General features: G+C 37.2%; 1 protein-coding gene across 2 annotated transcripts in view; it reads left to right on the top strand.

Annotated features, from left to right (window-relative positions):
* Dcn (decorin) overlaps positions 1-10069 on the top strand; it is a 29222-nt gene extending 19153 nt beyond the window's left edge. For both annotated transcript variants that reach the window (XM_090328377.1, XM_090328378.1), the window contains exons 4-8: positions 1738-1951; positions 2797-2910; positions 5242-5335; positions 7373-7511; positions 9661-10069. In XM_090328377.1, coding sequence (XP_090184503.1) covers positions 1738-1951; positions 2797-2910; positions 5242-5335; positions 7373-7511; positions 9661-9855 — 756 coding nt within the window. In that variant the 3' untranslated portion in view covers positions 9856-10069. The remainder of the gene's footprint in view (positions 1-1737; positions 1952-2796; positions 2911-5241; positions 5336-7372; positions 7512-9660) is intronic.
* Positions 10070-13793: the final 3724 nt, after the last annotated feature.

The following is a 13793-nucleotide window of genomic DNA, read 5'->3' as shown; positions in this document are numbered from 1 at the left end:
TAGCTCAAGCCTCATGATTGGCCAAAAACAAACAAACAAACAAAACCCCAAAAATCAAAACAAAATTCTTTTTTTTTTTTTTTTTTTTTTTTTTTTTTTGTGGATCATGGGGCTTGAACTAGGCCTGGGAGCTGTCCCTGAGCTCTTCAACTCAAGGCTACTGCCCTACCCTTAGGCCAAGCCCCACTTCCCATTTTCTAGAGGTTAATTGGAGATAAGAGTCTCAAGACTTTTTGTGCCCAGGATGGCTTTGAACCTTGATCCTCAAATCTCAGCCTCCTGAGTAGCGAGGATTATAGGAGAGAGCCACTGCGCCTGGCTCAAAAAACCAAAATCCTTAAACCTTAATAAATGATTGTAAATCCCTTTAGAAAAGTTGATAAAGTTAAACTAAAATAATAAACTGGATATAAATCTGTTAAAATATGTAGAAACAGGCCGGGAGTTTGGCCTAGTGGTAGAATGCCTAGCATGCACGAAGACCCAGGTTTGATTCCTTGGCATCACATATGTAGAAAAAGCTGGAAGTGGTGCTTTGCTCAAGTGATAGAGCTCTAGCCTTGAGAAAGCCCATGAACAGTGCTCAGGTCTAGAGTTCAAGGCCCCATTCTGGAAAAAAAAATATGTAGAGACAGAATAAAGGAATAAAGTAGTCCACAAATACACTTATCAATATCTGTTGTCCTAGTAATAATAAACTAGAAGTAATATTTTTGGGTGGTCATAGAGCTTGAACTCTGGGCATGGATGCTGTACCTGACCTCTTTTGCCAAGGCTAGTGCTCTACCACTTGGAGCCACAGTGCCACTCCCAGTTTTCTAGTGGTTAGAGATAAGAGAGAGTCTCATGGGACTTTTCTCCTTGGCCTGGCTTTGAACTGCAATCCCCAGACCCCAGCCTCCTGAGTAGCTAGGGTTACAGGCATGAGCCACCCACACCTGGTTAGAAGAAATTTCTTACATTAGGAGAACTCAGATACAAATCAGAAAATTATCAAAACCATTAATATATTTGTTATACAAAGGGAAAAATTCCAAGACATAAAAATCTATTAATATTTTCATGTCAGCGTGACTACATCTAAGCCAAGTGTTAAGAATTATAAAAATTTAAACAAATATAAAGCATTTAGGAATATGTAATGTCTTTCATTAAAAAAGTAATAAATATAACAAAATTTAAATTATTTAATATTTAAAGTCATAAATGCAAAGAAAACAACAACTAAAATTGTAAGTAGTAGTAGTCTGGATAAAAGTTTTGGGAAAAGATACTATTTTTTTCTTTTAGGCCATAGTAGTAAAATTTTAATTTCTTGCCTGTCTGGCATAGTATAAGTTGTCACTACTTTTTCATGACAAATTGTGATAACCATCAATGAAGAGGAATCTTGGTGCCTGAAAACAAAAGGGGAGATGAAATTTTGTGATTCTGGTTATAGGTTTCGTGGGTTATTTTATATTAATTCCAGCATTTAGGATTGTTTATTGTGTTCTATATTTATCTATTTATAATATACATATGCATAGTTTTATATATACATACACAAAAATAAACCACATTTCTGTTGGTTTCTATAATTTCCTGTAATTTACCAAGTTACTGTTTGTTCTATGAATAGAATGAATGTACTGCATATAAGTATATATGTATATATGTATGTATGTTTATAAGAATACTTCTAGACAGGTAGAATGTTTTCAGTCTCAGAAACATTTTTCTTTTTGCTGCCTACAGACATTGATTCTTGTCAACAACAAAATTAGTAAAATCAGTCCTGGAGCCTTTACTCCTCTGGTGAAACTTGAGCGACTTTATCTGTCCAAGAATCGTCTGAAGGAATTGCCAGAAAAAATGCCCAAAACTCTTCAGGAGCTTCGTGCCCATGAGAACGAGATCACCAAAGTGCGAAAATCTGTGTTCAATGGATTGAACCAGATGATTGTCATAGGTACAGATATTCTTATAACTTGAAGACCAGGATTGAAGGTTCACCTTGAGAGATTTCAAGTAAGCGTTAGCTGCAAGAAGGTGAATGACCTGGAGCCAGTGTGCCTAAGGGCTATAGAGATTAAGACCAGGAGAAATGGGATTCTATTCCTTACAATGCTGATTATCTCCTTGACCTTGAGGATCTGAGAACACAGAGAAAACTCCATGACTGAAGTCACTCTGTGCTAAATGCAGAAGGTAGAATGGACTTCAGTAGTCTTATGAGAAGTATTTGGGGGATACTTTATTTAGTGGAGATTTGTGTTCTTAGCAACCATATATTATTTGCTTTAAATAATGTGTTGTAATGCTTTATAGTTGCTGAACATGTAGTTTAAAATACTTCTATAATTGGATAATAAAATGCTAGCTGTGCTTTCTCTGACCACGTGTTTAAAGTATGTTAGAAAAGTAATGGCACTTATTTTAACCTGACTTATTTCCCAGGCAAATGAAGACATGATGAGGCTATCTTTTCATAAATCATTTTATCTGTTCATTATTTACATTTGGAGACAGGGTCCACCTGAATGTGTGTGATCCATCTGCTTCCAGCTGCTGCTAGAATTAGAAGCTAGGTTTCCAAGCATGTAGCACCACAACTGGTTTTGTTTATTTTAGGAAGCAAATTTTTATTCCATTTTGTGATTCTTCTGAAGAGTATGCACTTTTCTTCTCATGAGTGTGTCAGTCTAGATGTTGTTTAATCGAATTGCATTCCAGAATCTCTGATGACATAGACACTACTCTTTCTTATAATGCCCTAGAATCTGTCTAAATGCCTTGCATTCATTTCATTTGTAGAACTGGGCACCAACCCACTGAAGAGTTCAGGAATTGAAAATGGAGCATTCCAGGGAATGAAGAAGCTGTCTTATATCCGTATTGCCGATACCAACATAACCACCATCCCTCAAGGTAACAAAAACTTATCCAAAATTTTGCAGAAAATCTAAACCCAAATATTAAGCACTAAACAAGTTTTGCTTAATGTTTTGTTTTGTCATGGAAAGTTTTTTGTTTGTTATGGAAATTTAAATTGAAATCAATGTGGACAACGTTATGTCCAATGAATTCTCTAGTTTTAGAACTGGTTCTTCAGAGACTGTCTGATTACTGGGCCATCCAGACATGTGGTAAAAATTGATCAATAAGCTATTATTTATTTTTTTGCTCATCCTGTAGCTTGAACTCTGGGGCCCAGGCACTGTCCCTGAGCTTCCTTTGCTCAAGGATAGTACTCTACCATTTGAGCCACAGTGTGCCTGGCCAAAAAATTGATGGACTTTTTTTTTTTATAAAGCCTCTTCTAGGATGTAGCCTAATGGAAAAAGGAGTTTAAATTATTAATTATGATATCATAAAAAGTCATAGCTATTTATACAACAGGCCCTTAGCTAGCATGTATAGGAGCAGCTCTTAGTATTGCTAGATTAAAATAACAATATTAGTTCCTTGGTAATTTAGGGGGGAAAAGAAAGAACATGAAATATGTATGAACTTGAACCAAATCTTACTTTGAACATCCAAAGCCTTGGTGAGTTGTTTCCAACTGTTATTATCTGGAATAAGGGCCCTATCACACTTTCTTATCTCTGATCTCTGTAGAATATAGATTTTGGAATCTGTTTGCTTGAGTCTAAGCTATCAGTAATTGTCCTAATTAATGGTTGATTAATGATAATTAATTGCTTGAGACATACTAAATATGCAAGCTTTGATTTGTTTTGCTTTGCCAATTCTGGGGCTTGAATTCAGGGCCTGGACACTGTCCTTGGACTTTTTCAAGGTTAGCACTCTATCACGAGCCATAGCACCACTTCCAGCTTTACTTTTTTGTGTGTGTATGTGGTAACAAAGAATCGAACCCAAAGTTTTGTGCATGCTAGACAACACTCTACCACTAGGCCACGCTTTTGGAGCATAAAGTAAAAGTTTATTGCTAGAGAATCTTGATTTTACAACATTCTCCCAGGAAGATGTATAATAGTTTTCACACTCAATATATACAAAATTATTTCACTAAATAAAAATATTGACATCATATAGTGAACCAGACTGAAAATTTCTTACCAACTATTACAAAGAACCAAAACTTTCTGCTAGTCAGATGTTCGTTTTATGTGGAAACAATTTCTTACATGTTCTTTGTAGTTCTGGGTATTTTTTTTTAAGTGAAACAGCATGTTGCTTTAAAACCCCAGAAAAACACAATACATTCTCAGATGTGCAAAGGAAATGAAAATGTTTTAACTTTTAGATTGATATTATTAAATCTCTGGAAATCTCAGACATTCAGACAGTATTATTGAGAGGTTTAGTAGGTACTCTGGATTTGAAATGATTCTCCCAGGTGCTCTGCAGATGGCAGCTCTAGATCACATGCACTTCTTGATTAAGACATGGTCCTGACAGAATAGATTCAAGTAAATTTTAGCTCTTCCACATTGCTGATGTTTTTTTGTGGAAAAAGTGATGAAGTCTAAATACCAGGACAGTATATCAGTGTCAGTGATTAGTGATATAAATGAAATACCTGGATAATTTTTTTCTACATAGGTTTAATTTATATGTAATTCACTCAATATGAGTTCCAATGCTCATCTCTTTGTTTTATATTATATATTTTATCCAAAGATTATGAACTTCAGGATTTTACTTCAGTTGTATAATTGCCATGACAAAAGCTTATTGAAATGATAAACAGTCCATGATTTTTCTTAATTCCATCAAGGAGATAAGTAGGAAAGAATACGTTCAAATAAGTACAGAACAAAATGTGCATGGTATACTTAATATGTGGCTATTAGATCTAAACAGTGGAAGAGTGAGGACTCAATATTTGGTTACCCAATGCTATGGACATGATATTGGAAATATAAACATGACTACATAGACATAAAAATTTATGATTCTATAGACATGTTTTATGACATACAAACCCTCAGCCTAATTTTAATTAAGTTCTAAAAGCTAAGTGCCAATGATTGTATATAGAGATTCCCTTCTTGAATACTTGTTTGTTAAATACGTCATTTGAAATATGATGTAAAAATCAATGTTAATAAATTCTTTAATTAAAAAAGGAATGAGGAACATGACAAACTGAAATTTTTTTAAAAAATTTATGTGATTTTAAAAGTTAATGAAAGTCTTTGAAACTCATTCAAAGACTCAAGTAACTAACTCTATGTCTTTTGCTTATGATGTTTCTTGGATAATTTTGCATTTTGTATTTCTAAATTTTAGGTCTTCCTCCTTCCCTTACTGAATTACATCTGGATGGCAACATAATCAACAAAGTTGATGCGTCTAGTTTGAAAGGACTGAATAATCTGGCTAAGTAATAGAATTCTTTTAGTACTTTTTGTGAGGACAATGACTACATATAACTAGTGTGTACATGCTTGGAGTTAGAAACACAATGATTGATTTGATTTAATTTTATAACATCTATTTCCTTGGGACAAATTTCAGATTATCTAATTATTTCTTAAACAGATCGTGAATAATGTCCATACTAGGGGCCTGGAATGTGGCCTAGTAGTAGAGTGCTTGCCTAGCATGCACAAAGCCCTGTTTTTGACTCCTGGGTATTACATACACAAAAATAGTCAGAAGTGGTGCTGTTGCTCAAGTAGTAGAGTTCTAGCCTTGAGAAAGATCAAGGACAGTGCCCGGGACCTGAGTTCAAGCCCCAGGACTCGCAAAATTAATAAACAAATAAATAATACACCGTATGTACAAGATCAGCTTCCATGTTTGCAAAAATTGTATTTTTTAGATCTTATGTAAGGAGCTGTTTAGTGAAACCAAATTTTAACTGAATATGTTCTCTCAGCATATTCTAAGTTAATAGCACAAAACAGAAAATTAAGAAATTATTCTATAGTATCCTAAATTTGCATACATATTAAAACAGAGGATATTAGGGTATAGAAATATCGGCTATTCTATCAGGCTACTATTACAGTGATTACAATGAAATTATCTACCTCCTATTCTTGAAATATTTAAAATAAATCTCTGAAATTTAATGTAGAGCAAAGTTACTTTTGTGCCCCCCCCTTTTATTTTGTCAATCATAGGACTCTGGGTGCTGTCCCTGAGCTCTTCAGCTCAAAGCTAGTGCTCTACCAATTTGAGCCACAGCACTGGTTTTCTAGTGATTAATTGGAGATAAGAGTCTCATGGACTTTCCTGCCCTGGCTGGCTTTGAACTGAAACACTAAGATTTCAGATTCCTGCACCTGGCTTTGTGGGCCTTCTTAACTTTATAACTGATCAGTCAGTAGTATCTGCTTTAGCACTTCATTTAGATCTCATTATATTTGCAATTTGGTGAAGTAATAAAGGGAAGAGACAGAATATTCAAGGAATATTCTGTTCTTAATATGTGCACATTTCTCAACGATTTCACAGAGAATCCTCCTGCTAAGGTATTACTGCTGAATTGACTGATCCATGTTTGTCTGTGAATGTCATCATAGAGAAATGAAGATAAAGTATATCCTTGTATATGTGAGGAAAAAGGGAAGACCAAAAAGATATGTAATGTAGCATTTCCCATTTCCAGTCTCTTCTGCCTTTTTGGCATGACATCTTGACTGCTTATGGTTTGATGATGAACAAATGTAGTCATGTTAATCATTTCTAAGCCCATTTCCATTCCTGGATATCACAGCCTCAGAAACCTCATGTTATTTTATTTAAAAGGATGAGCCCAAGTCTTTGTCAAAGGAATCTGAATCATAGCGCTAAGCTAGAGGCCAGAGCAGTAGGCACCAGAAAGATTTTGAGAATAACTGTGAATAGCACCCAGGAACACTTTTCTTTCTTTTTTATTTAATTTTGTCATGGTGATGTGCAGAGGGGTTACAGTTACACATGTAACTGTACATTTCTTGTTGGATATTGTTACCCCTCCCAGAACACTTTCAAAATGATAGAACATGCTCATTCTGTTTAACCCTTCTTTCTGGAACATTGTATCTTTAGTTTTCTATGTATTTGCTTATATGATAAATGCACAATTCATTCATTTCCAAAGCAATCATTTCCTTTAGTCACCTCTCAGAAGAGTTATTATATTCATTACATGCAGCTAGACACTCATCATGAGAAGCTCTGGTAGAAGTGAGTAAACTAAATGGCAGTCACTATTCTAATGGAAAGACTGAGATTTTTCAAGAAGTCAGAGAACAGAGCATTGGAAATACACCCATCTAACCTAAGATTATTGAAAAACAGCCTGTGCCTAAGTTCAGGGAGGTTGTAAATGCATTTTAAGCACAGGAAACCAGGGGTGCCATGCCGCAGAATGTCTTTTCTATGTACTTGCTTAATCACACACACCTGAGCCTTCTGCTTTTGGTTGCAGGTTGGGGCTGAGTTTTAACAGCATCTCCACTGTGGACAATGGTTCTCTGGCCCACACTCCTCACCTGAGGGAGCTCCACTTGGACAACAACAAGCTCATCAGAGTCCCTGGTGGCCTTGCAGAGCATAAGTACATTCAGGTAACACAATCCCACTGTGCATTGAGAGAAATATCCAGTTACACTCCTTTCTGGGATGCTAGTGATTATTTGTGCAGTGTCATAGCCAGCCAGGCTGTCATAATACAATACTATAAACTGGGTGGCTAAAAGTACTAATGTTTATCTCCCATAGTTCTCTGGAGATGAGAAGTCTGAGACCAGGGTAGCCATGACTGGGTGCTAGTGAAAGCACGATTCCAAAATCCTGAATGTCAACATCATGCTTTATTCTCAGATTGGAAAAAAAAAACTAGCTATTTCTCTGGCTTCCTGTAAAGGAAATAAATAATCCCCTACACATAATAAACCCCTTCTCTCATAGCCCAGTCACCATCCAAAGAGCCCAAACATACTAGGATTGGAGTTTCAATACAAGAATGGATATGATATAATACAATACTTTATATATTGCTCAAAGACATACATACATACATGCATTTATTTATTTATTTATTTATTTTGCCAGTCCTGGGCTTGGACTCAGGGCTTGAGCACTGTCCTTGGACTTTCTCAAGGCTAGCACTCTACCACTTGAGCCTCAGCACCACTTCCAGCTTTTTGCTATATATGTGGGGTACTGAGGAATCGAACCCAGGTCTTCGTTCATGCTAGGCAAGCACTGTACCACTAGGCCAGACTCCCAGCCCATCAAAGACATACTTTTAATATGTCCATATAGGTATTTACTTTGGTCTTGTTTAGTCTCTTAATTTTTAAAATTGGCATTGTATTTTTGAATGTACTATAATCCTTGAAGCTAAAATATCTTTTTCAGAGCAGGGTAGTTTATATTTTAGTAATCAGGGAAAATATAGGTATGAACAAATTAAAGTAGGGCCGTGCTCCATATCAACAACTTGTTCTAGGAAAGCAAGGAGGAGGAGTAAGGCGGGAAGGGGGGAGAAAGGGAGGGAGGAGGAAGGGAGGGGGGAGGAGGGAGAGAGAGAGAGAGAGAGAGAGAGAGAGAGAGAGAGAGAGAGAGAGAGAGAGAAACAAAATGGATTGAAACACATTATAAACATGCAGAAATGTAACAATAAAATCTTAACTGTGTAATGAACATGGTAGTAAAAACATTAAAAACAACTTAAAGTATAATATATCACCTGGTGATCATTTCTATGAATAAAAATAAAGGAATATATTTGGGCAGAGAGTGGCAGATTAGGATGATCTGCGAAGAAATTCAGGACAAGAGGCAGTAAACGTTGCAGATGACAGAAGAGATTGTTTCACCAGGAGGAAGCCTGCGAATGACAAGCTAATGGGGACCACATTTTGGGCATGAAAAGAACAGCACGTTTTTCAGATGCTTGGTTTGAGAAGGAGATGTGGTTAGGACAAAAGGATGTCAAACTAAGTAGGCAATAAAAGACAATTGTGAGGGGGCCAGGAGTTTGGCCTAGTGGTAGAGTGCTTGCCTAACATGCACAAAGACCCAGGTTCGATTCCTCAGTACCCCACATACATAACAAAAAAGCTGGAAGTGGTGCTGAGGCTCAAGTGGTAGAGTGCTAGCCTTGAGAAAGTCCAAGGACAGTGCTCAGGCCCTGAGCTCAAGCCTAGGAGTGGCAAAAAACCCCAACAACAACAAAAAAGACAATTGTGAGAACTTGAGATTTTTCAGCATGAATTAGGAAACCCATTGGAGTGCAGGGCAAAGGAGATGTTCACTTTCTTTGTAAAATGACATCACTGTTCGTTCAAAAGTTGCATTTGATTTACCTTTAGAAAGAATTGTTTTCCGATGTCAAATAAAACTATAGATCTTTGAGAGGCCAGTTAAGAAAAAGGAACAGTTTCAATCATTGGTGTCTTGGGCCAAGACTGAGGAGCAGACAGGAGGAGACAAACTGGGGAATGTGTACATTTTGAAGGATTTGAGGATCCATCTGGTAGAGAGTGTTCATGAGAACAAGAGGTCAAGTGAATGATAATGTTGATATCCTGAGACATTAGAATAAACCACATACAAATTTCTGAGATGGGGAATAGTAAGGCAGGGGAACACACACACACAACACATATACACACTAGAGGCCGAAAGTCTTTTAAAAACATTTTTAGGAAAGCCTTAGCATATTCCGGGGGGGGGGGGGAAAGCATTCTTCGTTCTTTCATGTTGTAGGTTGTGTATCTGCATAACAACAACATCTCTGTCGTGGGACTAAATGACTTCTGTCCTCCCGGATACAACACCAAGAAGGCTTCTTATTCAGGAGTGAGCCTTTTCAGCAACCCTGTCAAATACTGGGAGATCCGGCCATCTACTTTCCGATGTGTGTATGTGCGTTCGGCCATTCAGCTTGGAAACTACAAGTAACTTCCAAGAAAGCCCTCATTTTTATAACTTGGCAAAAATCTTGTTCATGTCATTGCTAAAATATATAATTAATAAAATTTACAAAAAAAGAATGAAAGCTAAATACTGGAAACTTAACCATATTGTGGATACTTTTCCCACATGACTTTACTATGCATACAGCTAAATATGCAGTTTCAATAATTGCCTACAATAAAAACTATTTTGCCTGCCATGTTCAGCATCATCTTTGAAGTTTTCTCTGGATTGTGAACCAAGACACTATAAAAATTGAGAGCAAGCAATATGTTGCATATTTAATCAAGTTCTTTTTTTCATTTCTTATAATTTTCACAAGGAACCAAAACAGAATACCACATCCCCTGTGATTCATAGGATAAATGGCTCCTTTAACATGAAATAAAATGGCACATGCTAAGATCCTATTCATTTTCATTATTACTGAAAATGTGACATCATGGTGCAGACAGATTTTTTACTGTTATTATAGTTATAATTGTATAAAAGCTTAATGGTAAATATACTTTATTATTATTTATTTTTATTGTTATTGTGTATGTGATCTACAGAGGAGTTAAAGTTAGGTAATGAGTATTTTTTTGCCAGTCCTGGGGACTGAACTCAGGGCCTGAGCACTGTCCTGGGGCTTTCCTCAAGGCTAGTGTTCTACCACTTGAGCCACAGCACCACTTCTGGCTTTTCTATGTATGTGATACCAAGGAATCAAACCTGGGTCTTCATGCATGCTCTACCAAACTCCTGGCCTAAGTATGTTTTTAGTTTTGGTTTTGTGAACTGTGTCACCTCTTTCCATGCTTCTTTCAGCTTTTTCTTCCCTCCTTCAAGTTGTAGAGTTCATTTTCAAGTGTTGAGTGAGTATCACAGCTACATATGTTCACTCTCTGTCCCATCATTAAATATGTCTTCTAATCAATTTTCTGAAGAAAGTTGGTGGTGAATACTCTCTATTCTCAAGTTCTCAGCCATTCTGCCCTCTTGTTTTTGACATTTGAGTGTTATGATATAAATGATCTATTCTACTGTAAACCAGGAAGTAAAGAGTTGTGATTGGTCTATAGAACTAAAGTTTCTCTTTATTAACTGATAATATAGTTTTAAACATTGACACTCACAGTCAGAAGGCTATCTCCACATTTCCACAATGAGTACAGGAACTGGAAACTCTTTAGGCCTTTAGGCAATCATGGATTTTAGAAATGATCAAAACAAATGATTAAACAAGTCTGGGGTGGCAGAGATGTAGCCTAGTGGAAAGGCATTTACCTAACTAGCACAACATTCTGGGTTCAATCCCCAGTACCATAAAAGAAAAGACTAATGAAAAAAGTCTGGTATGTGGACTAATTAACCATGAGCTAATGTGTTTATGCTACTAACTTCTTGGCTTTGATCTTTGTTCTTGACGGTTTATTGTTTTAGAAATTTGAAGATGAAGGGGCTGGGAGTTTGGCCTAGTGGTAGAATGCTTGCCTAGTATGTACGGAGACCAGGTTCAGTACCACATACATAGAAAAGCCGGAAGTGATGCTGTGGCTCAAGTGACAAAGAGTTAGCCTTGAGGAAAAAAGCCCAAAGGCAGTGCTCAGGCCCTGAGTTCAAGCCCCAGGACTGACAAAAAAAAATGAAGGTAGGGATATATGATTGCTAGACAAGGGCTCTATCATGTGGCCTGTACTGCCAGTTGCTTTTGGCTCAAGATAGCCACAGAACATAATTCTCCCTTTAGTGCTTCCTACATAGTAAGGATTATAGTCATTTATCACCACATATCCATCTCCTAACTAGCTGGTCTTCAGGTAAGAGACACTGCTTCCAACCTTATGCCAGCAATGTTCACAAAGCATCCTTCTTTTTTAAATATATTTTTTATTATAATTAATAAAAGGGTTACATGATATTTGCCAGATAGAAGGTGAACACAAAGCATCCTTCTAAGTCACCTGGTACTTTTCCATCAGAGCTGTACCTGGATTTATCAGCAGTTCTTCTCAGCTTTGAGTCCTTCAGTGATTTACCAGGCAAGCTCCCCTAATGATAACAAAATATGATCTCCACCTAAAATTTAATCCACTTTGAATACAAAATCATATTATCTCAAAATGTTCAGTAGCCGTTCCTCTCTTAATATATGCTCTCTAAATAAGGAAACTATTATTTGTGCCATTTTGTAGAGCTGTAGATTGAGGTTAGAAATTAGCTTAATCTAGAGAATTGAAATGAAAATAATTCCTTAAAAGGATGACTATAGATTGAGATTAGAATATACAGAGTCAAATCAGGGACTCTGAATTGTCCAGAGATGCACTATGGTGAGGAGATACCCGTATATCTAGATGGAAACAGAGGAATTTGAATGTCTGAAAGCAAAGGAGACACTATGTGATTCAGCTTCAGCCACAGGTATAATACTGAAGCAGGGTCTACTCCCTGTCACCTATATAACCAGCTAGTCCCTTCACTTCCCTCCTGAGAAGACACTCACCAAAAGAGCCAAGAGCTGGGCACTGGTGGTTCATACCTACAATACTATCTACTCAGCAAGCTGTGATCTGAGTATTGCAGTTCAAAACTAGCCAAGGCAGAAAAGTTTGCGAGACTCGCATCTCCAATTAATCATCAGAAAACCAGATTTGGTGCTGTGGCTTAAAGTGCTAGAGAGCTAAACTTGAGCAAAAGAGTCTGGAGTTCAAGTTGTAAAATGGACAGAAAAGGAAGGAAGGAAGGAAGGAAGGAAGGAAGGAAGGAAGGAAGGAAGGAAGGAAGGAAGGAAGGAAGGAAGGAAGGAAGAAAGGAAAGGGAAGAAAGGAAGGGAGGAAAGTTGAGAAGCTAAGTGCCAGGGGCTCACATCAATTCTAGACACTTGGTTGGATGAAAATTGGAGGATTATGATTCAAGGCCAGACTGGGCAGAAAAGTTCACAAGACCTCTTTTTAACCCATAGCTGACAGAGAGAATGAGTAATAATGATAACATTAATTCTCATTCCTTTGAATGAGTATGGCCAGGGGGAATGGGTAAACAATTTTCTTTCTAGTTCTGCCATCTTTGGACATATCGCTTTCCTGTGTTGACCAGTGAAAAGATAGCTTTGCCTAGAACTTCCAGGGCTCACGGTCCATTTCTATCATTCCTGTTGTAATTTTAGAGCTGGACTTCCAGTTTGTTCCCCTGTCTTATAACTGCATGACACATTCTCCATGGTGTTGTAGCCTGCCTCCTGTAGCAGGGAAAGCTGCAGGTATCCTACTACTAGCCCAACCTTTAAGTTGAGGTGAATGGAGATAAAGGAGAGGATGATCTTGTTGCATTGTTACCTGCAAAGACCTGTCCTCTAAGAATATTAAATCATGATCCCAATCAACCAATCCTGCATAAAGAAGACAGCCAATTAAATAACCCAATCCAATCCTGCACTCAATCCTGCCTTGTCTCTCCTTTAGCCTTGTACTGATAAGTCTTTGTGTATTCTATTCTCTTGCATTGGTAAATTCCTTTTCCAGCCCACAGCTCCAAAATGTAAGATCATTTGCTAGATCTGTTCATGTCTTTCTTTTGTTTCCTGGTGGTTAGTCATTCTACCTGTATTAATTTTCTTGTTCTTCTATGACATAGTAACACAAATTGAGTTGTTTCAAACAATAGATGTTAATTCTTTCATAATGTGGGGACTACATATTAAAAATGTTGGCCGAGCCATTTTAAGCTAATTTGAGCCTAGGATGTCCCAAAATGTCACATGCATTCAAAGCTTTGTTTTTCCTAGCCTGGCACTAATGGGGAGTGATAAGCATGGTAAAAGGCAGGGATCACTGAGAGGTGTCAGCCATGGGGCTGTGAGAGTATATCCTCACAGGAGATTTGGGTTCCTTGGCCCCTTCCATTTCTGTCCTTTCGCATTCTGTCCACAAGGTACATGG

Source organism: Megascapheus bottae, chromosome 2 (genome assembly GCF_031878675.1).
Source record: "Megascapheus bottae isolate mThoBot1 chromosome 2, mThoBot2.hap1, whole genome shotgun sequence".
NCBI classification, from domain to species: domain Eukaryota; kingdom Metazoa; phylum Chordata; class Mammalia; order Rodentia; family Geomyidae; genus Megascapheus; species Megascapheus bottae.
This window is presented reverse-complemented; position numbering and strand designations above follow the sequence as displayed.